This window comes from Terrapene carolina, unplaced genomic scaffold, assembly GCF_002925995.2.
Source record: "Terrapene carolina triunguis isolate 2854851 unplaced genomic scaffold, T_m_triunguis-2.0 Scaffold714, whole genome shotgun sequence".
Lineage (NCBI taxonomy): Eukaryota > Metazoa > Chordata > Testudines > Emydidae > Terrapene > Terrapene triunguis.
Genome location: NW_020665065.1, coordinates 1,555,623 through 1,576,807, shown reverse-complemented (window position 1 = coordinate 1,576,807; position 21,185 = coordinate 1,555,623). Strand labels below are relative to the sequence as shown.

The 21,185-nt window shown below is 59.4% G+C and overlaps 1 protein-coding gene across 1 annotated transcript in view; it reads left to right on the top strand.

Moving 5' to 3' along the window:
• The window catches only part of ESPN (espin), a 69,203-nt gene that overhangs the window by 28,256 nt on the left and 19,762 nt on the right, over positions 1 to 21,185 (top strand). Inside the window, exons 6-8 of the mRNA XM_029913516.1 lie at positions 1,035 to 1,306; positions 14,096 to 14,257; positions 14,886 to 15,078. Of these exons, the coding sequence (XP_029769376.1) occupies positions 1,035 to 1,306; positions 14,096 to 14,257; positions 14,886 to 15,078 (627 nt within the window). The remainder of the gene's footprint in view (positions 1 to 1,034; positions 1,307 to 14,095; positions 14,258 to 14,885; positions 15,079 to 21,185) is intronic.

Here is a 21,185-nt window from a genome sequence, read left to right as displayed (position 1 = left end):
CGCGTTGCACTTCACTCAGCTTGGCCAGCGCAAACAGCCCCGTCACTCCCACAGCTGCCCCCCGCCAGTCGCAGTCCAACCAGTCGGGGTCTCCGGTGCTGGCCCAGTGGCCCCCGCTGAGGGCCCGTGGCACTGGAGGGGAACGTTTGTTGCATTAAAAACCTGTTTTCAGGGCCTTTATAAAAAGCATCCCCCGGTTCCTATTGCTTGTGAAACCCGGGTTTAAGCCGCATTGTTTGTGTGATGGACAGAGGGTGCCAAGGGCTCTGAATAGATGAATGGTAGCCCCTGCATTCTCCCTTTGCAATGTGCAGGCACATCTGCCCTCTGACTTGGATGGGACTTAGGAAACGCCTCTGGGGGAGCCACAGGCAGGGCTCAGGCCGTTTCTCCTTTCAAACCTTCCCAGAGCGTCTGTCTCCTGTCTGCCCGTTGGGTTCTGAGCCCAGAGGTTCTCTGCAGCACAGGGACTCCCCAGCTTGGCTTGAGCAGAGCCTGTTCCCCTGTCGGATTATTGAGACACCCTGCAGGGAATGTGGGCCTGGGTCCCAGCCTTCTCCAGGGCCAGGGTTGCTGGTTCCGGTGCTGGAACTGGTGCCCAGTGGGTTGGTATCGGATGTTAGGAAACAAGGCGACCAGGACAGGGCTGGCTCGGGACAGCGCGTACTGGCCAAATGCTGGAAGCTGGTCCCCTCTGTGCTGCCCCTCATGTGTGCAACATGACCAGCAGCGTAGGCTGGGGGCAGGCTCAGACCACCTCTGCCCTCTACCGCGTGGTGCTCGGTGGGAGCACAGCTCTCGGCTCGCTGCAGGGACCCTCATGCAGCGCCCAGGATCTTTGCTCACGGGCAGGGAGCCTTTCAGGACACTGTGATCCAAGACAAGGCCTCCGAGTCTCTGCCCGAGAGCCGCGTGCTGCTGCCCGAAGTGCCGGGGCAGGAGCTGTGGCCATGGCTCCCGGCAGGCGGAGCGGCTTGCGGGACAGAGCCCCGGTGTCCGGCTGCCGACGCTGATGTGGTTCGTCTCGCCTACAGGGGGACCCGAGACGACAATCACGGACATGCAGACGTACATGGACATGCTCAACCCCGAGATCCGGCCGAGCGATGGCAAAAGGGAGGGCGAGGCGCCCCTGCCACCTCCCCCTAGCTTCCCCCCTCCTCCTCCACCCCCCAACTCCAAGCTTCCCCCGCCTCCTCCCGGCTACCCAGCGCCAGAGCCCCCCGAGGCCCAGCACACGGCGGAGATGTATGTGCAAGCGAAAAACAACCTGCGCCACGTGGAGAGCGAGGTGCTGAAAAAAGAGGTAATTCCCATGATGCTGGGGGGTCCTGAGGAGCCACTGGGAAAGGGACACACTTCAAAGGCACCTTTCCCCCCTGGGGGGCCATGGCCTCACTGGGGTTGGTGTACCGCAGCGCTGGGTGTGCCCGGGAGGGCGGTGGGGCCCGGCTGTGCGCGTGGTGACGGTCCTAGTCCCACGCCCGGGCTGTGGGCAGAGCTCCAATGCTCCGCGGGCAAGCGAGGCCACTGTGCTGCCCCCCAGGTCAGTAAGCAGGCCCAGGACATGCCCCGTGGTGTGGCAGGAGAAGGGGGTGGTTGATTTAGGTCCTAGGACATGTGGAGAAGATCCCCCTGTCCACTCCCCCCAGTGCCAGGTGTCCATCTGCCCTCCCCAGCCCTGGCTGCTCAGTCCAGCCCTGAGCACCAGCCCCAAGGCTTGGACTCCTGGTGGGAGGCTCCTGGGCAGTCAGGATGCTAGCCACCCTCCCACGCCGTGGCTAGTAAAGCCCAGACGGCAGCAGCCAATAGCCCCAAGGAGGGGAGGGGTTGACAGGTCTGATCAGGGCTGCTGGTGGTGACAGACTGCTCCCCCAGAGCCGCGGTCAGTCCATCGATGGCGCGGTCACTGGCTCTCTGGCTAGAGTCTCAGCGCTGGTGTCCCCGTGTGGGAAATGCCCACTCAGCGGATGAGCAGCTGTTGCTGTTGAGGGTGGCACCCAGAGGCCCCAGACAGGAGCGGGGCCCCCGGTACATTCGGAGCAAGAGACAGTGTCTGCTCCAAAGAGGCTGCAGTCTCCCTGCAGCATGACGCAGGGAGCGGGCAAGGACCCGGCGGGACGAGGGGTGAGGGGCCGGAGCTGGCGGCTCGCTCTGCGCTCTGCTAGAAGCTCTCATAACGTGTGTGGCGGAGGGGGGCGGGGGGAGGGAGTGACTCATTTTAAATCGAAAGAAACCAGCATGTTGCTGCTCTCAGTAATGGCCACCGGCCACAGGCCTGGACAGGCCGTGACAGCTTGTGAGGCGCCTCAGCTGCCCTTGGGTCTGTGGGGGCTGGGGGCACAGTGGGGGGGCTGGGGACACCGGATCTTCTGGAGCCTGGGCTCCCTCCTGAGCCGAGCCCCAGGAGACTTCCCGCAGCTGGGGGCCAGCACAGGAGGAGCAGCAGCACGCTGGGTGCAGAGGGAGAGGCCAGCATCTGCCCCGTGGCTCAGTCCTGACTGCAGCGCGGCCTGTCTGCTCCACAGGACAACTTACAGCTGCCTCTGATGCTGCAGCCTGGCCCTGGGCATTTGTATGTCGTCTGCCCTCTGCAGTGCACAGCTGGGATCTGATACACCTCCGTCAAAGCCCCTTGGAAACGGCCTTCGCCCACAGTCACTGGTTGCCCCCTTCCCATGTCCACGCGCAGGGACGCTGTTCTACCAGTCACCTCTGCACGCTGGATAAAGGGACGAGCTGCTACGGGTGCTCCCAGGCCTTGCTGCTGTCGGGTCTGGGCCCTGGCTGGGGGGTTTCTGCTCCTCAGAAGAATGTTTATTAGCCAGGGATAAAAGTGGCCCCTAAGTCCAGACCCGGTATTCCAGGGAGCAGGACGAGCCCCTCGCTCCCCGGGACATGGCCAGCGAGTTCCCAGCCTGCCTGCAGGGCCTGGGTATCGTGGGGCTCCAGGCTGTGGGGATTGCAGGGGTGAGCGGGAGGAGCGCCTGTCTGATGGGAGGCCGGGAGCCTGGGAACCGCAACAGTAGCTCTTTGTGCAGTTCCTTGGCGCCCGTGCCTCTCCCACAGGCTGTGCTTGGAAACGTGATGGCCGAGTTTCTAATTTGCTTAATTGCGCAAGGGCTCGTCCAGGGCTGGAAGGAGGCGATTACAGCTCAGAAGACAGCAAAAAGCTTAACCTTGCCCTTTGTCCAGAGCCAGGCCCCGGCTGTGCCGGGCCCCTGGGGACAGCACCCCCCTCTGAAGAGTCCTTTCCATTGTGCATGAGTTGAGTGCTGCCCGGCCAGCCCTGGAGGCTAAGGTCCTCTGCACGCCCCCCGACTGGCTCTGGCAGCAGCTGGCCCTGCTCCGTGCCCCTGAGCCATTGCCAGGGTGCAGCAAGTGCCGTCTCCCTGCCCCCATGCTCTCCGCTGGGGTGAGGGGCATTGGAGCTGGGCAGGGACCACGGCTCACCAGGCTGCACTGACACCCAAGGCTCAGAGGAGAGAGGCCGTGCACCCGTCACCACCCCCTCCCCAGCCATCTCCACGCACTGCTGCCCCCAGGCCATGGCTGTAGGCACAGGCATGAACAGGAAGGGTGAGAACGTGGCGCCCTTTGGGACTCCACAGTCGTGTCTGGTGCTGTCTGCCAGCACAGAACCCGGACGGCAGGGTCTCCCAGTCAGGCCTGCTCCGGGGGCCTCAGGGGCCTCAGCACAGACACCCCCGGGCTCTGGGACCCACCTGTGACTGACTGGACTGAAGGTGCCATCGGGCCAGGCTGAGCGGGCTCTAGTTCTGGGGGCCAAGGGCTGGGGTGGTGCACAGCCCCATGGCATGCACTGGGCTGCTGGGCAGGGGCCTGTCTGGCGGTGCTCTGGGCATGAGGGAGCAGCTGGCAGTGCTGTCTGGTCTCTGACATGAGGGAGCGTTCGTGGAAGAAGCAAGTCCTGAACTAAGGAAAGAATCCTGCTGCAGAACTGAGATGCTGCAACCAATGCTCAGGGCCTCGCTGGCTGCAATGGCGTAGAAAATAAATACACAAGTGTCCAGTTTCTCTGCAACGCGACCCCCTAGCAGCTTAGTGCAGAAGCGACAGGTCAGCACTCAGCAGGCTCTTGGGCTCCTGAGAGCCAGCAGCCGCTTCCTGCTCCAGTTAGCTCTAGTCCTGGCCCGAGGACAGGTGGGAGTGTTTCCTCAGGAGGGGGCGCTGGGTTGTGGGGACATTAGACTGAAAGCCTGCACCTACCAGCCCCAGGAATGGCAGGTGTAACGGCACCGGCAGCCTCCCGGGCTCCTCCCGGGTGTGGGGACTGCGGGGCTGGCGGTGATAGGCACGCGTGGAAGTGGCAGTGCGTTAGCAGGGGACTTCTGGGGCCTGTTTCTGTTGTCTGGGCCTTGTGGGGTGGATGGGTAGCCTGGGTGGGCGGGAGGCACCCCAGGAGGCACAAGGCGAAGCTGGGCCAAACAGTCTGGAAAGCTGTGATCCCCCACCTCCCGTGTGACTGAGGTACCCCCTACCCCTGCACAGGGGCGCCAGACTCAGTGCTCTGGTTTTCCAGTGCCCTAGCACAGAGCAGCAGGTGCTGCGACAGTTCCTAGCCACACCGCCTCCTGGACGTGCCTGGGGGACGGAGCTGTTTGGAGGCTCCCCGGGGCAACGGATGTTCCAGCCGGCAGAGCAGAGCTGAAATGCCAATGGGTTCTGAAATGAGCCCAATGGTCATGGGCGAGCCCAGGATCCCACTCCCCCCCAAAACGAACTCCAGACGAGCACCAGCTGCTATCAATGGGTCTTACCCTGATTGCAGACACTGGGCCCAAGTCCTGCAGACTGAGTCAGGGTAGGGCAGAATTTGGACAACTGGCCCTAGATGGGCGTCCGGTGCAAGAGGAGTAGCAAACGACCAGGAGAAGTGGCCCCCTGCACCACACTGTCCCTTTCACACACACAAATCCCCCCAGAGCCAGACGGCTGCTGTAACAGCTGAGCTGGAGTGCCCCACGCGAACCAGCCCTTTACCCAGCTCTCCCATGGAACTGGGCCCCACCCCCGGGGGGGAGCATCCGGCCAGGGAAATTGCCCTCCTGCGTGCAGTATCAGTTGGTTGGAAATGGATCCCCTCCGAGGAAGCTTTAATGATGCCTCCCCTGCATGCTCCCTCCCCGTCCAATGTCTGACTTCACCCAGATAATGATCGCTGCAGCTGGAGGCTCATTAACTATTGAACACCCAGCCCAGAGAAAAGAGACACCAGCGGCTGAGCCAGCCGGCAGGGACCGAAACAGCCACTTGACAATGAAATAGACAAATAAGAAGAATAGGGCAAAAATGCCCAGGGCTGTAAGGTGAGACCCAAATGCTGCAGAGCAGGAACCACACGCCGCGGGGCACGTCTTCCCAGCGCAGGGAGAGCTGCCCAGGCTGTCTCCCCCAGCCGGTGCACTGTCCTCTGCCCTCTGCCACACGCCGCCAGTGCAAGGTTTAGCGCACGCTGGCTTGGGCAATTGTATTGTTTAACCTAGTAAAGAATCACTGACTCCCTGGTACCGCTGCACCTTATTGTACATATGCAAAGGACATTTGCATGTGCTACCAAGGGCTCAGGTGAGCCATTAGGGATGAGAAAGGCCTGGTCTACACTACGGGATTAATTCGGATTTAGCAGCGTTAATTCGAATTAACCCTTCACCCGTCCACACTACAGAGCCATTTAGTTCGAATTAAAGGGCGCTTTAAATCGATTTCTGTACTCCACCTCGACGAGAGGAGTAGCGCCAAAATCGATTTTGTTAATTCGAATTAGGGTTAGTGTGGCCGCACACCACCGAATTAATGTGGTTAAAATAAATGGGGTAGTGTGGCCGCACACCACCGAATTAATGTGGTTAAAAACCGAATTAATGTGCTTAGTGTGGCCGCGCACAATCGAATTTATACAACCTGTTTCCCAAATTCGAATTATCTAAATTCGGATTAATCCCGTAGTGTAGACATACCCGGAGATTCTGGAGCCGCAGCAGTCAGGAGAGGTGCTAACCTCTGTGTGCTTCCAGGCGCATTGTTCATTCGTGGGGTGCATGGGATCCCGCCCAGGAAATGGCCACTCGCGGCCTGGCTCCGTTACACCGTCTCATGCAGCAGACGACATGTGTGAAATCCTTGGGGCTAAATGGCTATTGCAGTGTGCCCATCAGCCAGCTGGCGCGCCATGTTCTCCGCCATTAGCGCCCGAGTCTGGCCTGGCCAGAGCGGCCTCTGCCAGCAGCCAGGGACTGAGAGCCCTTTCATGCAGGTGCTGGTAACAGAGGCAGTTCAGCCCGTCTGGTGTGACGCGTGTGATCCACAGCCCCCCGCTCCCAGGTGTGTCAGTGACGGGGACCTGCCTGAGGGGCTCTGCCTTTCCGAACGCCCCTGCATGGCAGCTGCGATCAAACGGGATGGGAAGCTTGCGCTGCCTCTGCAATGCGCTGCGATCACAGGAGTCTGTCCTGGGCATGCTGGTGTCTTGCAGGCTGGACTGGGCTGAGGGCCACCGCAGTGCTGGCCAGCGCGCCACTCCGGCTTGGCAGAGCAGGCAGCGGGGCCAGTGACTGCACAGCGCACCCCTAGGTGCTGGGCTTGTAAAATGTATCCTGCTGCAGGGCGTAAGGGGCAGAGCCCTCTATACTTGGGGGCCGAGGGGTGTGTGAAACCCCAGGGAGGGTATAAGGGGCAGAGCTTGGGGGCTGGGGGTGAAGCCGCGCAGGTAGGAGGAAAATTGAAAAGACTCCCAGACCCAGCTGCCCACTCCGGGGGAGAGATGGCGTGAGGAGATGGCCTCTTGCCCTCGCTACCTTTCCACCTCCAGGCCCACTCCAGTAACAACTGGCCACCCAGGTTACAAGCCACCATCTCTCCTTCCGGAGGGGAACCAGATCTGACGTAGCGGAATGCCACTGCCGCTCCCCAGCTGAGTGCACATTCTGGCCTGACTCCCGCGCTGGTACGGGGCCTCTCTCCTCTAGCCCCGGCTCCAGTCTGAGCCCATATAGCCCAATGCCCATGTGCATTCCCCTGTAGCAGTCGCGGGGGCATGTCTGGGCAGGGAGGCGTGTCCTGGTTACAGCTTCCTTGATGGTGATGGGGTTTTTGTTGGGTTTGTTCTTTGCCGTGGGGGTGGGGTGGGGACAACATGCTGAGCGCGTCTAGCAGGATACTGGCGTGTTTGGGGGCAGACGTATGCCCGAGTGCAGTTTGCATCTGCTGCTCTGAGCCACATTACGCTGTGATCAGCACCAGCTTTTGTCATTCGTTAAGCCTTGTGGTGCCTCAGATACTCCTCTGGGAACCCCAGCTGTATCCTTCTAGGCTGCACCTGGCTTATCTCCTGCCACAGGGGCAGTGACCCCAGCCCAGCAGCCAGAGTTCACAAACACCCAGTGGCTCCCATTGTTCTCCGCGGGAGAGGGGTTCTCCATTGTTCTCCGCGGGAGAGGGTTTCTCCGCGGGAGAGGGGTTCTCCGTTGTTCTCCGCGGGAGAGGGGTTCTCCGTGGGAGAGGGGTTCTCCATTGTTCTCCGTGGGAGAGGGGTTCTCCGTTGTTCTCCGTGAGAGAGGGGTTCTCCGCGGGAGAGAGGTTCTCCGTTGCTCTCCGCGGGAGAGGGGTTCTCCGTTGTTCTCCGTGGGAGAGGGGTTCTCCGTTGTTCTCCACTGGCTGCTGACCATTTTGGAAAGTGAGGTCATTGATTGATAGATTCTTAGATTCCAAGGTCAGACGAGGACATCGTGATCCTCTAGTGTACGCCCATGCATACGCTCCTGCCCCCAGACACCAGATCTACCACTCCCTTTGCCCTCGCCCACCTGTGTACCAGCAGCCTCCTTCCATCACCATCAACTACTGAACCCACAATAACCTTCAAAGCTATATTTAAATAGATGGTTTGTAGCCAACCAAAGCTAGTTAAAGTGGGTAATTACAAAGTGGCAGAGTCTCCAGCAACTAGCGTGCAGGGTGCAGGATATTTTTCTCCACTTCCCATGCTGTGTTACCATCAGCTCCCCAGGGCTGTACTCATTGTGTCTCTCTGGAAGCACAACCATATGAGGTGGTGGGTGTTAGTCTAGCTACTTTGAGATGAGCAGAGTCAATAAATACTCAACTCCTCTGTGCACGGCTAATGCCTCGTACGGCTGCCCGGTGGCTTAGCACCGCATGAGGCATGCTATTTCCTAGCGCACCCTCCCTTCATGGGGTCACAAAGGCTCCCAGAGAAGCAAGGATTGGAGGGGAGCCTCGCACAGCGGAAGTGCCTGGCTCAGTGGGTGAGGGAGTCACCGGCTGCTCCCCTAGCAGCGTGAGAGCAGCAACGGGGGCCTGGGGCAGTCCCTGGAGCAGGGCAGCTAGGCAGCGTGAGGTTTGATGGGTATGGAGCGGGTGGAGAGAAGCGTCATGCAGGGGTTTGCCGTCTTGGGGGAACAGTCTGGGCACGGTACCCAGGCACGTTACAGAAAGCTGGGCCCTGCCCCAGCCCCGGAGAGGTGACAGCTGACTAGAGCAGAGCGCCAGCATTCCCTACCCGGCCTGCACCCTGCTCCCCACCCGGCCCTTTAGCACACAGACAGCGGGGCTGGGCCACGAGGTAGTTCACAGACTCTTTTGGGCAGGGCCTATTCTTTCTGTGTGCGTGTGTTAGCACCCAGCAGTACGGGGCCCCGATTCCCAATCCAGGCCTCAGGCACTGCCGCAGTGCAGCTGATAAATACCACATTGGAGCCTGGGCCGCTCTGTGAGAGTAACCCGCGACCCCCCCCTGCCCCCCGCCAGTGTGACGCCCTGCACAGGCTCCCGGGGCTGGGCCGAGCGCCCTGTGCTGCGAGGGGAGCGCGGCAGGCAGGCAGGCAGGGGCTGGGCCCAAGGTAACGCTAGCCGTGCCTGTCACAGAGCTGCTGAGAGATGCCTGCCGGGGCTGTGTCTGCACTTCGGGCTGGTGGGAGGATGCCAGGGTAATGCGAGCTGGATAGCGAGACTGTCAAACTGGAAAGAGCAACCTGGGGAGCCAGGCAATTACTCACCCTGCAGAACAGGGGTTCGGAGCTGCAGGGAAACGGGGCGCTGGCCCCCTCTGGAATAACAGAGCCTGGGGGTGTCTCCTGCAAGGAGCACCGAGGTGCAGACGTAACGGACACACCTTGCCCGTGCTGGGACAGGTGGGAGTGTGGGCAGGGCCTGCCCTTACCCAGGGGGGCTGAGTGGGCGAGGGGAGAGCAGCTGGCAGAGTCCGAGCCAGGGTCTCTGGTGCTGATGGGCAGAGACAACAGGTGAGCAGCCCCCACATTCCTCCTGCCTCTGCAGTCAGATGTGGCATCGCCAGGGCTGCAGGAGCATTCCTGCAACGGGCCAGCAAAGCTCCCGCAGCATTAGCCAACGGGGGCCAAGTGCCCTGCAGAGCAGTGGGGCTCAGCCGCCCGGCATGGGCTCCATCACACTGCACTTAGCGAGGGACACAGGCTTGGGCGGGATCTCCCGGGCCACCGCGTCCAGCCCCTGCTGTCACAGGCAGCCCCATCATCTAACCCCTTCACAAACGTGGCCAGCTCGTTAGGGCCTGCCATCTACAAGCTCGTTAGTGTCCCCGCTCCTGCTGTTGGGAGGCTGATCCCACACCTCGCCCCTCTGATGGTTACAAACATTCTTCTCATTTCCAGCTACATTTATTCCTGGCCCGTTCAGTCCCTTTGTCAAACCCCTCTGAAAGCAGAAGCTTCCTTAACCCCCCACCCCGCCCACAGTGAGCATCTCTTCCACAAAGCCGGTTGCGTTAATCCCCCCCAGACAGGAGGGGCTTGACCAAACCATGCACCACTTCAGCACTGGCCATGTTCGCCCTGGCTGGCCTGTGCTGGGGGCTCCTTGCGCTTGGAGGAAATTCATTGGCAGCAATGCCAGTCCCCATCGGCACAAAGCAGGGCAGACGTGGTGCAGCCGATGTTGGCCTTTGACCCTTTGACACAAATGGCTCACAACCGCTGCACTCGTGTCCTGACCCCAGTGCCCCTTCTGGGATGCTGACTGGGCCTGCCTTAGGTTGGGACTTGCATGTGTGCAGAGGGCACTGAGATTGTGGGTGTTTCACAGGAAAGGCCAATGGCATCTCCTGGAGCTTGCGGCTCGCATTGACCACCCCAATGGTCGCCGGGGGCGAGCCTGGGGTGGGCCGGAGCCACATTAAGGACTCGGAGGGCAGGGATGCTGCGTGCAGAGCAGGGGTTTCGAGATGCCCATTTTAAGGTTAATCTTTAGTTATGGTTCTGTGAAGAGAAATGGGAGCTGCTGCCCCGTGATTGGCTAGTGACACTCAAGTGATGTCATTGCCAGGTGAGCCGATAGGTGTGGGTAATTCATTAGAGAGCTGCTGTAACCGGAGAGGCTGGCTCAGGTATCGCAGGTGTGCTGAGGCCAGGTATCGGGTGGCACTTTTGTTTCAGGCTGGCAGGTTTAGTGGGTCTTAGCCTCGCTAGGCGCAGGTAAGAAGGGCTTTTACTTTACCTTACACACATTGCCTGGGGGTGGAGGGTCTTTGCTGGGGTCTCTCCCTCTGCTTTGCACTCCCACGGAAGCCCCGGTCCTTCACCCTGCACTGCTGGGTCAGGGAACGTTTGGTGCCCTGGTACATACTGGGGCTGGGCTCTGCAGGAAGGGCCCTGATCACAGCCGGGGCACTGCTGCAGGCGGTGGGTGGCATGGGACAGTGCTGGAGTGTGCTTCTGTTGTTGCAATGACAGTGGCTAGTTGTGGAGGGAGCAGAGTGGGACCGGAGGAGGAGGACTTGGGGGAGTCTTCGATTAGCACCACGACTGTGCTGCTCATGAGGGGGGATGCCGGTGTCTCAGTAAGGGGCTCCTGGGAGACTTTCCCCCCTTTTCTGTGACCCCCTCGTATGCCACTGAGGAGGCAGGACTGGGGAGCCATCCCAGTCATCCCTGCAGGTGCGGGGCTGATCCTACGGGGCTATCAACATGACATGAATCCGTGCCTGGCTGGCTCTCCTGGAGCACTGCCCAGCTGGCCTTCGCGTGCCGTGCCCAGAAACTGGAGGTCGGAGCCTCAGAAGCACAGGGCTGTCTAGTGATGCAGCTGGCCCCGGACTGTCTGTCCTCGTGGCCCCTTTCCTCTGGGGAGGACGCGTGGGCTTTGTGGCTGGCACCGGAGCGTTTTGCATGTTTGATTCTCTCCTTCCGTTTCCGTCACTTGCACTGTCGAGCCGATGCGTCCTCCATGGTTTTCTCTAGTCCTCCCTGATGTCGGTGGGCAGAGTAACACGGGGGCGTCTGTCAGGCCAGGCACACGGAGGATGGGAGCACTGAGCTCACCTGCTGTCCTGCCGGCTTGGCCGTTGTCCCCCACACATCTGTCTCTTCGGGAAGCAAAGCTCTGTAGGTCTGTAGGTCTCCAGCAAGGGCCGTGGCTAGCAAGGCTCCTGCAGCACGTCCAGTGCTTGGGCTATCAGATCTCTGCTCACTTGTGAGCACTCTAGCTCACAGATACCCGGGGGGGGGCACGGTACTGAACATGCTGCCGCCCCGTTAGCATTTCTTTATTAGTGGTTTGGATCCTCCCAAGTCATTTATATTTTGGGAACAAAAAGCGAGAGATCTCCTCTGTGCAGCCACCAGCCTGCTTGTTTGCAACACCCAGAGTGCAGGAGGCTGGCAAGAGTTGCCATCTTTAGCAGTTGTCCACTTCACTTTGCATCAGCTGTTGGCCAGAGCTGAGTCCTGCAGCAGCAGCGGATAGAGAGGCAGTCAAGGAAGGGGCCTTTTCTTCACTCACAGAGCCGGACTTCAGAACCAGTTGCCACTAGCCACCTAAAGCTCGGGGTCCGTTTGGAGAACACAGCCCCTTTGCATTTGAGTGTCCACGTGTGCATTGCCAAGGTGTCATTGGAACTGTATTTCCTTGCTAAGGGCCACATTCTGACCCCAGCTGCATTATTCTGGATTGTGATTGGTTTAACTGAGAGCAGAATTTGTCTGAGAGTCCAAAGGAGACTGAGTGAGCAGCACGTAGGCAATTACCAATGCAGATTGGCCTGTTTAATGTTACAGTCATACAAATCATGGCCATGCAAAATCGTATGCAAGGGGGAAAGAGAGATGAATGCAAATAGCCTGGCCTCTGGAACAAAAGAGCCTGTGAGCTGGAGTCAGGGACTCTGAGATTCAGTAGCAAAGATGCAACCAGCAGTTCTCCGCTGTGCTGTCGGTGCGAGCCCCATTCCCCAGGGCCATGCTCCCAAGGCAGCAGTCCCTTCGGGCTGCCCGTCTGGTTGCAGGACGGCTCACACTTGGGCCAGGGGCGACTTTTCGTGCCCCAGTGGCTTAGCACAAGGCCTCAACTGTGTTCCTAGCCCACTGGCTCCACAGGGGCAGAGATCTAGGTCTGGTATGTAGCTGTCCCCCTCTGAGTGCCTCATCATCACTCATGTAAATACCCCACCACGTCGCTGTGCAGCAGGGCAGGGCTAGCGAGCCCAGTCCACAGAGGGGGATCAAGACACAGCAAGAGTCACCCATGGAGTCTCTGGCAGAGCGGTGACTTGAACCCTCGTCTCCTGAGTCCCAGCTTGGTGCCCTAGCCACTGGGCAGTTCTTCCCAAGAGCAGGGGGCGGCTCTCTTGTAGCGATGCAGGCCAGCTCCCCCAGGGCTCACGGCCAGCCTTCAATTGCAGGTGTTTACTGCATCGTCCTAGAGCCCCATGAGCAGATGTCCCCGCAATGTGATCCTCCCTACCCCGGCTTGAGGCTGCCCCGGCTCAGCACTCGCCCAGCAGAGCCGCCTGGTAACTGTCCCCGTAGCCAGGCACACTGGAGGAAGCACGCTCTGGAGATTAGTGACACCTGGCTCAGAGGCGCTGATCGCCTCTGGGAAACAGCTAGGACCGTTTCCAAGGACCTTTGTGCTATTACCTGCCTCATACAATCCAGGTCACTTAGCTGTTCTGCGCACAAAGCCCTTGAGATCTGCACCACGGCGATTTAAAGCTGCTGCTCCCGGTGGGTCTTAGTTACGTAAGAACATCTATTGAAAGCAAAGTTTGGGGCTGTGGGAAGCGCCCAACCCCGCGGGCTTTGCAACGGGATAAGCTGCCCCAGCTAATCCACAGGGGCTGGGATTGGTGCTGTGGATCCTAAACTCGCCTCAAACGGGGTTATGAAAACAAAGACTCAGCCAGGTTCTTAGTGCCGCGTGCAGGGCAGGTTTCAGGCCCTCATGGCGTTATGGAATTGCATTCGCCTGCTCTCACCTCAGCAGCTAGACGCTAGCGAGAAGAGCGCACCAGGAAAACCTAAAATAGTCAATGAGATTTTTCAGTCCACTAGAAAATTACCCACAATGTCTCCTGCTCTGGGAGCTAACCCTGCCACTGTCACAGAACGGCCGTGGTGTCTCATGCTGATAAATGTGGCATTCGGCTCAGTGTTCGGAATCCCAGCTCCACACACGGCGTATCGGCCGGGCTGTGTTCGGATACTTCGTTATTTATCACATGTGAAGCACAGAGGAGCTCTGGGAGATATTAATGCAAACGACATTGCTGGCTGTGTGCTGGAAACTGAAATGATTAAACAACTGAAGAGCAGCTCAGAACCGAGTTATTTCTCCAAGTGTTCGTCCCCCAGTGAGTGTCAATGGACAATGCCCAGAATGCCTTTTTGTTCGGTGTCTGTACAGCACCCAGCACACTGGTCCTGGGCAATAACTGGGGCTCCTAGAGCCTCCAGTGATAGAAAGAAATAGAATAGCCCTGGTGGCGTTCATTGTACTGTGCACCAGCACGCGGGGTGCAGTGCTACGAGGTGTGCCATGGAGTGAAGGATGCCTCTGTGGAGGAGGGTCTGGCCTGGGCTCAGTTTCCCTGCATGACCCGGGGCAAGTCACGTCGTGTCTCTGGACCCCAGTTCCCACCCGTGCCGAGTGAGGCTGCTCCTTCCCACCCCCCTTGTCTGTTTCAAAGCAGGGACAGTCTCCCACTCCATGTATCGACAGCACTCAGCAAACGGGGCCCTGCTCTCATCGGGGGCCTCCCCATTTCCCCAGCGCAAACCCTGCTACCCCTTGTTGCTTGCAGTTATCGTCACACGACAGCAGCCTGGAAGGCCTCCGGCGGGTCGACTCCAGCAGGAAATCTAGGAACTTCAGCAAGCAGCCCAGCACCGGGGATTACTACAAACACCTCGACAACAGTGCGGGGGAGCAGCCTGGCAGCTGGAAGATGGCGCACAGCGAGGAGGTGAGCCACTAGCGCCGCTGCTCCCACCGCCCACCCTTCAGCTGCTTTTCTCTGGGGCCCCAACCCTCAGGGCATCGAGCCTGAAGTCCTGAGCGAGCTCCCGGCGTCTGAGCGGGTCTGACTGGGCAGGGTGGGCCGCCGAGCAGATCGTGTTCGTACAGACATGGGCCTGCCTGGCTCAGGGGCTGGGACTGGGAAGCAGAGACTCCCCGTTTCGGGGACCCGTCCAACCCCCCCCCCCCAGTGCCAGTGCCTGCTCCAGGGCTTGTATAAAATGAACTGGGGGGGCTCAGCCCAGTTCCCACTGCACAGATGTCTGCATCGTAAAGACCACTGGCCCGAGCTGGCCATCTCGCCAGCAGCCTCCGCTGGGGCCAGCCCCTGCTGCGTAGCCCCAGATCAGCGTGTGGGGAAGCTGCCTGCTGGCCCTGCTCTGCAGGATGGGCTTTGGCCTCCATTGCCAGCTCCCCCCAGCAAGGTCACTCGTTGTGGTCCCAGCTGGGAGCCCCTGGGCCCTGCCACAGACAGCAGCTGGCAGGGTGACAGCGGTAGCAAGTGCATTGCATCGCCTGACTCGCTGGACCTTTACTGCCTGATTTCAATGTATGTATGTGTTGGTTTGTTTAAGGCGTCTCTTCTTTCCAACGACAACGTGCACAATGGGAGTGCGGCTGAGAACAAGCCCTCTGGGGAGATGACGCCCCCGCCCCCTCCCCCTCCGCTTCCTGAGAACATCTGTCCTCCACCCCCACCCCCTCCACTGCCAACGGAGACTCAGGTGCCCTCTTTCAGCCAGCGCCGCTCGTCCTCTTCCACTGGAAGTAAGTTGCAGAGTCTCTGCCACGCGTTTGGGGCCTCCTGCGGCTGGTTTGACACCCTGGGCTCTGATCTGCGGGCTGGTAATGCAGCTTCCTGCCAAACAAGGGAGGGACCCAGGGTTGTCAAATAAAATTGCTGGTTTGTTTTCAGAATTCCTCCCCCTCCTCCCGCCCCGCAAGGGCGTCAAGAGAGACGTAAAATGAGTGGGAACAGGTAAGCTCATTAGAGCACACCCTGCAAAAGGCTTTAGCCCCTGGCCCGTGTGGATGCGGCACCGTATGTGGGGCTGGTTCTGACACACGCTAGTCCCTGTCTCTCCATGCTCAGAGAACACACGGAGTGACAAGCAGCTGACGAGGAGCGAGGGGGGGAGGCAAAGGCTAACATACATAAGATTATGGGGGTGCTCTGCTGTATGTGGTTCCTGCTATTTCTCTGCTGGGCACATGGGGACACCTGGCCAGCTTTCAGCCTCGTCCAAGCAGGTTTATCATTGTGGTAAAGGATGTTTGGGATTTTGTGTGCATGGAGGGGGACAGGTGTGAGCGGGAATCAGTAAAGAGAGAGGCACTGAGTCAGCTGACATAGCTCCCAACCAGTCTTACTGCAGCTTCCATTTACCATCGTCGGCTTGAGACTAGCGACAAGCCCTGATCAGCTCTGTAGTGTACAGACGGGGAGGAGGCGGGTCCCTGCTGCCAACAGCTTCCATTCGAAGTAGGCACAGGACACGCAGCTTGGCTGTTGCAGTTAAAGTCCTGGTCCCTTTGCCACTATGAATCGGTGCCGAACCTTTGTCACGTGAACTGGCTGGAGGGAGAGTGGAGGGCAGCGCTGCGCAGTATCGGAGGAAAAGGGACATGTCACTAACACACAGGATGCTACACTTTGAACTTTCTAAGTGGTTTGTCTGAGCGATGCCAACTGCAGCCCTGCAGCCCCCTTGGAGCTGGGCCCCATGGCAGCCAAGTAGGAGCTTCCTCTGTGCAACACGTCTCATAAACCGTCTCCAGTGCTTTGTTCCTGACCCTGCTTCCCTTCTGGAGCAGCGGCCGGGGTTTGGGTTTTCTCTCAGCCCTGTGGGCCCTGCCGGGGAGCGCCCTGTGCCCAGAGGCTGGCATGGCTGGAGATGGGGCTGGCACATGCATACAGCAGCAGGGAGGTGGAGGCCATGGGGAGTGAGGCGATCAGACTGAGCAGGCAGTGTTGCTGACTCTACTCTGCCAGGCGGCTCCTGTCCCCTCTGGGCATTGTGGCAGCTGCTGGGCGGCTCTGGATGCCACATACAGAACTTTGCAGGCTGCAGGGTCTGTCTTTGAGTGGCCCTCGGCGGGTTGGGATGTGGGATCCAGAGGGAGCTCTTGGTAAAGACAGCGCTGACCCCAGGGGAGTGACACAGCTCCTCACAGCCCCAGCATTCCCTCAGAGGATCGCTGGCAGCCACTGACCGAGGAGCCGTTAGGTCTGTCCACACAGCCCCAGCCCAGCTTCCAGAGTGGGGCTCGCACGGGCCCTCTGACAACAGCCATGTAGACAGCGCTTTGAAGGTGCAGCTCAGACCCCAAAGCTTAGAGAGGGGGATGGGCGTCCGAGCCCGAGCTACAGTCCAAACCGCAGCCTCAAAGTGAGCACTCGCGGGAGCCCAGCTCTGTCTGCGGGGCTGAGCAGACATACCCTGCCCACCCTGGCCTGATGCAGAGCTGCCGGGCAGTGCAGCGCGGCCCCCTGTAGCCCACGGCTTTATTCTGCAGCTGTCATTGGAGAAGCTGCACTCGGATCCTTCCCTTTGTACCCTCCTCGGGGAGCCCTGATGCCTCTGGAATGGGACAGGGCTCCTGCCACTGGCATACGCTGCAGGGAGCCCTCAGGGGCTGTTCCCACAGCCCCCCAGCCCGGCCAAGTGAGCAGAGGGGCCACTGGGAGCTGCACAGCCTGGGAAACAGCTCTGGTGGGGTCCCCAAACTCAGCTATGGCTAGAAGAGGCAGCCTGGGGCTGCCTGCTCCCTGGCAGGGGAAGCACCCGCCAGCCTGGAGGAGAGCAGGCCCCCAGAGAAAAAAGCAAATAGCAGGTCCTTAGGCCCTGAAGTACGTGGCCCAGCTGGCAAAGCCTCCAGCCCAACCCCACCATGAGCCCCTGTGCCTGGGAGTGGCCAGGCTGTTTTCCCTCAGGCCCTGTCACCAGCATGAGGGGCTGTGGGGCCCCAAAGGGCCCTACATGGCTTGGGGGTCAGCCCCTTCTGCAGGGTGCATTAGCATGGAACAGTCAAACAGCCTGCCCCTCTGAGGGTCCCCCCCCCACAGCACTCCTGCAGTGCTACAGCTGCCCCCGGCCACACCGCTCCATTGCATAGCATCCCCCTCCCTTTCCTGCCAATAGCTAGCTAGCAATCAATCAATCAATCAATCTGTCTCTCCATCCCTCCATCCACCCTTCCTCCCTCTCTTTGCTATCAACCTCCCCAGCCCCAAACCTCCTCCTTTTGTAGCGTGCTGGGGAGGTGGCCCTAAGTGCCCACAGCTGGCCCAGCCCTGTGCCCAATATCCCTCAGGGGCAGCAGCTGGGCTCCTTCCTCCAGCCAGGGGGAGAGGGTTAACCCTTCCCTTGCTAGCCACCAGTCAAAGCCCAGGGTAGCTGACCTGACAAGCCAGGCTGGTAAAGAGTCCCAGGAGCGGCTCACCTCTGCTGCTGTAAAGCACCAGACCCAAGCTCCCCCACACACACTTTTCTCCCAGCTTGTCTTCGCTAGCGAACTGTGTGTTTGCACACGGTGAACGTCCTAGTGTAGACAAGGGGAGGTGTCCCTTAAATCGGTGTGAGCTGGTCACGGTGACACCCCCCCCCCCCCAGATCCCTCAGCATCTCCCATTCAGCTCCCCTAGGACAGGCAAGGCCCCCTTGGGGCAGCTGCTGTTCTCTGCAAGGCTCCCCTGACCGCCCCCAGCCCGGCCCCTGCATTGTCCCTGTGCCCAGCACTCATGCTGCTCTTCTCAGAGGGCAAGGCTGGGCTTGCCAGCGGTGGTGGGGGTTGGGCTTGGTGCCCTCAGATGTGGGAGGGGGGGATCTTTAGGCACAGACAGGACACGGGTTCCTGCATCCTCTGCATTCAGGGCTTGCCTCCTGGGCCATGGGGCCTGCAAGGGTTTTGCTTTGTGCCATTGGGTCACAGAGCTGGGGGGCAGCTAGGCCACAGCCAGAATGGGGGAGGAGAAGCTACCAGGGCCTGCTGCTCCCATCCCCCTCTTTGGGGGTGTCAGGTGTACAGTTACCATTAGTGATCGTGTGATTGACGGTGGATGGGGCAGGCAGCGTGGCAGGCAGAGGGGGGCCCCTACAGGGCAGGCAGAGGGGGGCCCAGAGCAGCAGGCAGAGGGAGGCCCCTAGGGTGGCAGGCAGAATGGGGCCCCTCCAGAGGGGCAGGAAGAGGGGGCCCACCAGAAGGGGAAGGCGCTTTAAGAGGCCCCCAGAGGGGCAGGAAGTCCCTGCCCCAAAGAGCTGCCGGTCGCAATAGACCAGATGGACACAGGGTGGGAAGGGCTGGAACACACCAGCAGGGACCTGCGTGATGGCAGCAAACGGCATGTCAGTGTCAGGATTTATTGGTGTGTTCCTTTGGGGGGTTACTTAGGAGGGGATCAGCTACATGGAAAGAACAGGGAAGGGAGGGGCAGGGCTGAGGGGGACGGGGCAGGGGAGAAGAGAGTAAGGGTGCAGGTGTGGAGTGATGCTGAGGTGAAGAGACCCAGGGGAGCGGGGTTAGAGCAAATGGCCAATCAGCACAGGGCAGAGAAAGTCCAGTTAAACTGCAGGAAGGTCTCTGAATGCCCAGTGGTCCCTGCTCTGGCTGGTTCTGGTCCTACCAGCTGGGGCTCTGGCTGGCTCCTCTCTGCAGTTCTCCCCCAGGGCTACATGGTGGGGAGAAGGGCAGCAGCTCCTAGATGCTAGTGCATCCGTGGGGGGAGGGGGGAAGAATCTCCCTTGCACAGGCCTGGGTCATACAGAGTCCTGGGAGGAGGTGCTCCCCCCACTATAGTTAACCTGTGGAACTCAGTGCCACAAGATATCATGGAGACCTACCATAGGCGGGACTAGACAGGAGCTAGCCAGAGCCATGATAACTAGACCACCCAGAGCCACAACAGGCAGGGTTAACAATGTCCCATTATATGAAGAAACACCCCCATGGGCAGGTTATCCAAGCTGTGTCCGTTAGGGGGTTTCTTGCCCCATCCTCTGGAAGCTGGTGCCAGCAACTGGGGGAGACAGGAGACTGGGGCTGGTGGGCTCCTGGTCTGATTTTACCTGGCAGGTCCCATGTTGCTCAGATCCAGGCTGCCTGCAGACCCACTGGGCGCACCCTGCCACCACCCATCACCCCACAGTCCCCACCCCCTTGGCACTGCTGCTCCTTGGCACCTGCACAAAGCCTGAGCTTGCTGGCCTTCGGAGAGATTTGCCCTAGTGACCATCACTGGCACGAGAGCGGGTGGAGGAGCATTAATTGCAACGCTCCTGTAGGGCATTAGGGATGTTTTTCCCTCTGCTCTCTCACTGGCCTCAGGGTCAGACCCACGGAGCCTGCCCCGCGTCCATAGCATGACGAATCTCAGCCCCTCTGGCTGTGTCTTTAAGATGCAGTGACCAATTGGAGCTGGCAGCCCCAGAGCAGCAAGCCACTGGTGTCCCAGATACCAGAGACTGCAGCTGTCCAGATTGTCTTAAGCCAGTTACTCTGTAGGTGTGACATGCATCGTGCTATATAACCCCGTCGCAGAGCTGCTGCGCTTCCAACAGCCCCGAGCAGGAAAATGAGCCTGGGGATTTCTGCTGCCCGCCACCCTAGTGACGGGACAGAGTCACGACTGTCATATGGGCGATACTTACGGAGATCTCCTCGTCCTCGGAAAGGCTGGCTCCCCTCACGCCTCTCCTGAAGAAACTGCTCAGGATTAATGGTAACTTTTGGCAGACCCTGCACCACACCTGGGAAACAGTAGCTAAAATAACAGCGTGTGCAGGGGATTGCCTGTAACATTTAATCTCCTCCAGCAATAACGGATCGTTATTAACCCAAACAGAGCTTTAATGAAAGGCATCCTTGCCGATCAGAGGGCATGCAGCATTAAACAGTACAGAAGAATAAAGGGGATGTCTAAGACTAGAGAAACACATGCAAAATCCAGCCGGAGACAACTGACAATGTCAGAGCAAACTGCCACTTAACTTAAACCTCCGAAATGCGTCTGCTTGGCAGTACCCCCAGCCTGTGCTCGGGTGCAGTGAGCCCTGTCAGCAAGGACTCCGAAACGCTGGCCTCTAGAACGCATTCTGCAGCTCTAAAGGCTCTCTGTCATTCATGGGAAACTGTTATTGCTGGGTCAAACCCCAGCCTGTTCCGCTCAGGCCAGGCTGGCACACGGAGGGGAAATATTTTGTAACTTTTATTTTAAAAATAACTTGAAAACGTGAGCGTAAGCGTCCGCTGATGAATCTACGCAGCCTTGCTTTGGTTCTCTGTGGCAGCTGTTTAAAGTGCATTTAGCAATGTTCCCCCGTGGCCGCACTCCCAGCTGTGTTTCTAATTTATTTTTTTAACCTTAACTCCATTCCTCACGGGCTTGTCTGTCCTCTGCACTGGGGTCTGCGTGGTGTCACTCCTTTCTGCTCGCACCCACTTGTTCTCCCTGCCGGCGGCTTTTCTTCTCTTCTGTCTTGTGGGAGCCAAATGCCTCCTCTTCTAACTGCACTCTTGCTGCTTCTCTGCTTCTCTCTCTACCTCCTAGAAGGACAAGCTTTGGGGCACGGAAAGAGACCGAGTAAGTACTGCCGCTGTTTCACCATTCCTGTGGGCAGTCAGCAGAGTGCCAGTGCGTGGGGGGGAGGGGAAGTGCCCTGGCTCCTTTCTGCTAGTCCCTTCATGGTCGGTGTCCAGTTTATTCTCTCCTTCCTCCGCAGGGAAGTCTGATGCTATTTGACACTAGGGTGGTGGCTATTTAATGACTTGAGACCCTTTGGTGATTGCTGGGGCACACACAAGTCTGATCAGCTGAGTGGGGGGGAAATGACGCTTCAGAGCCCTCCTGGTGTCCTCAGTGCAAGGTGCTGCACCCC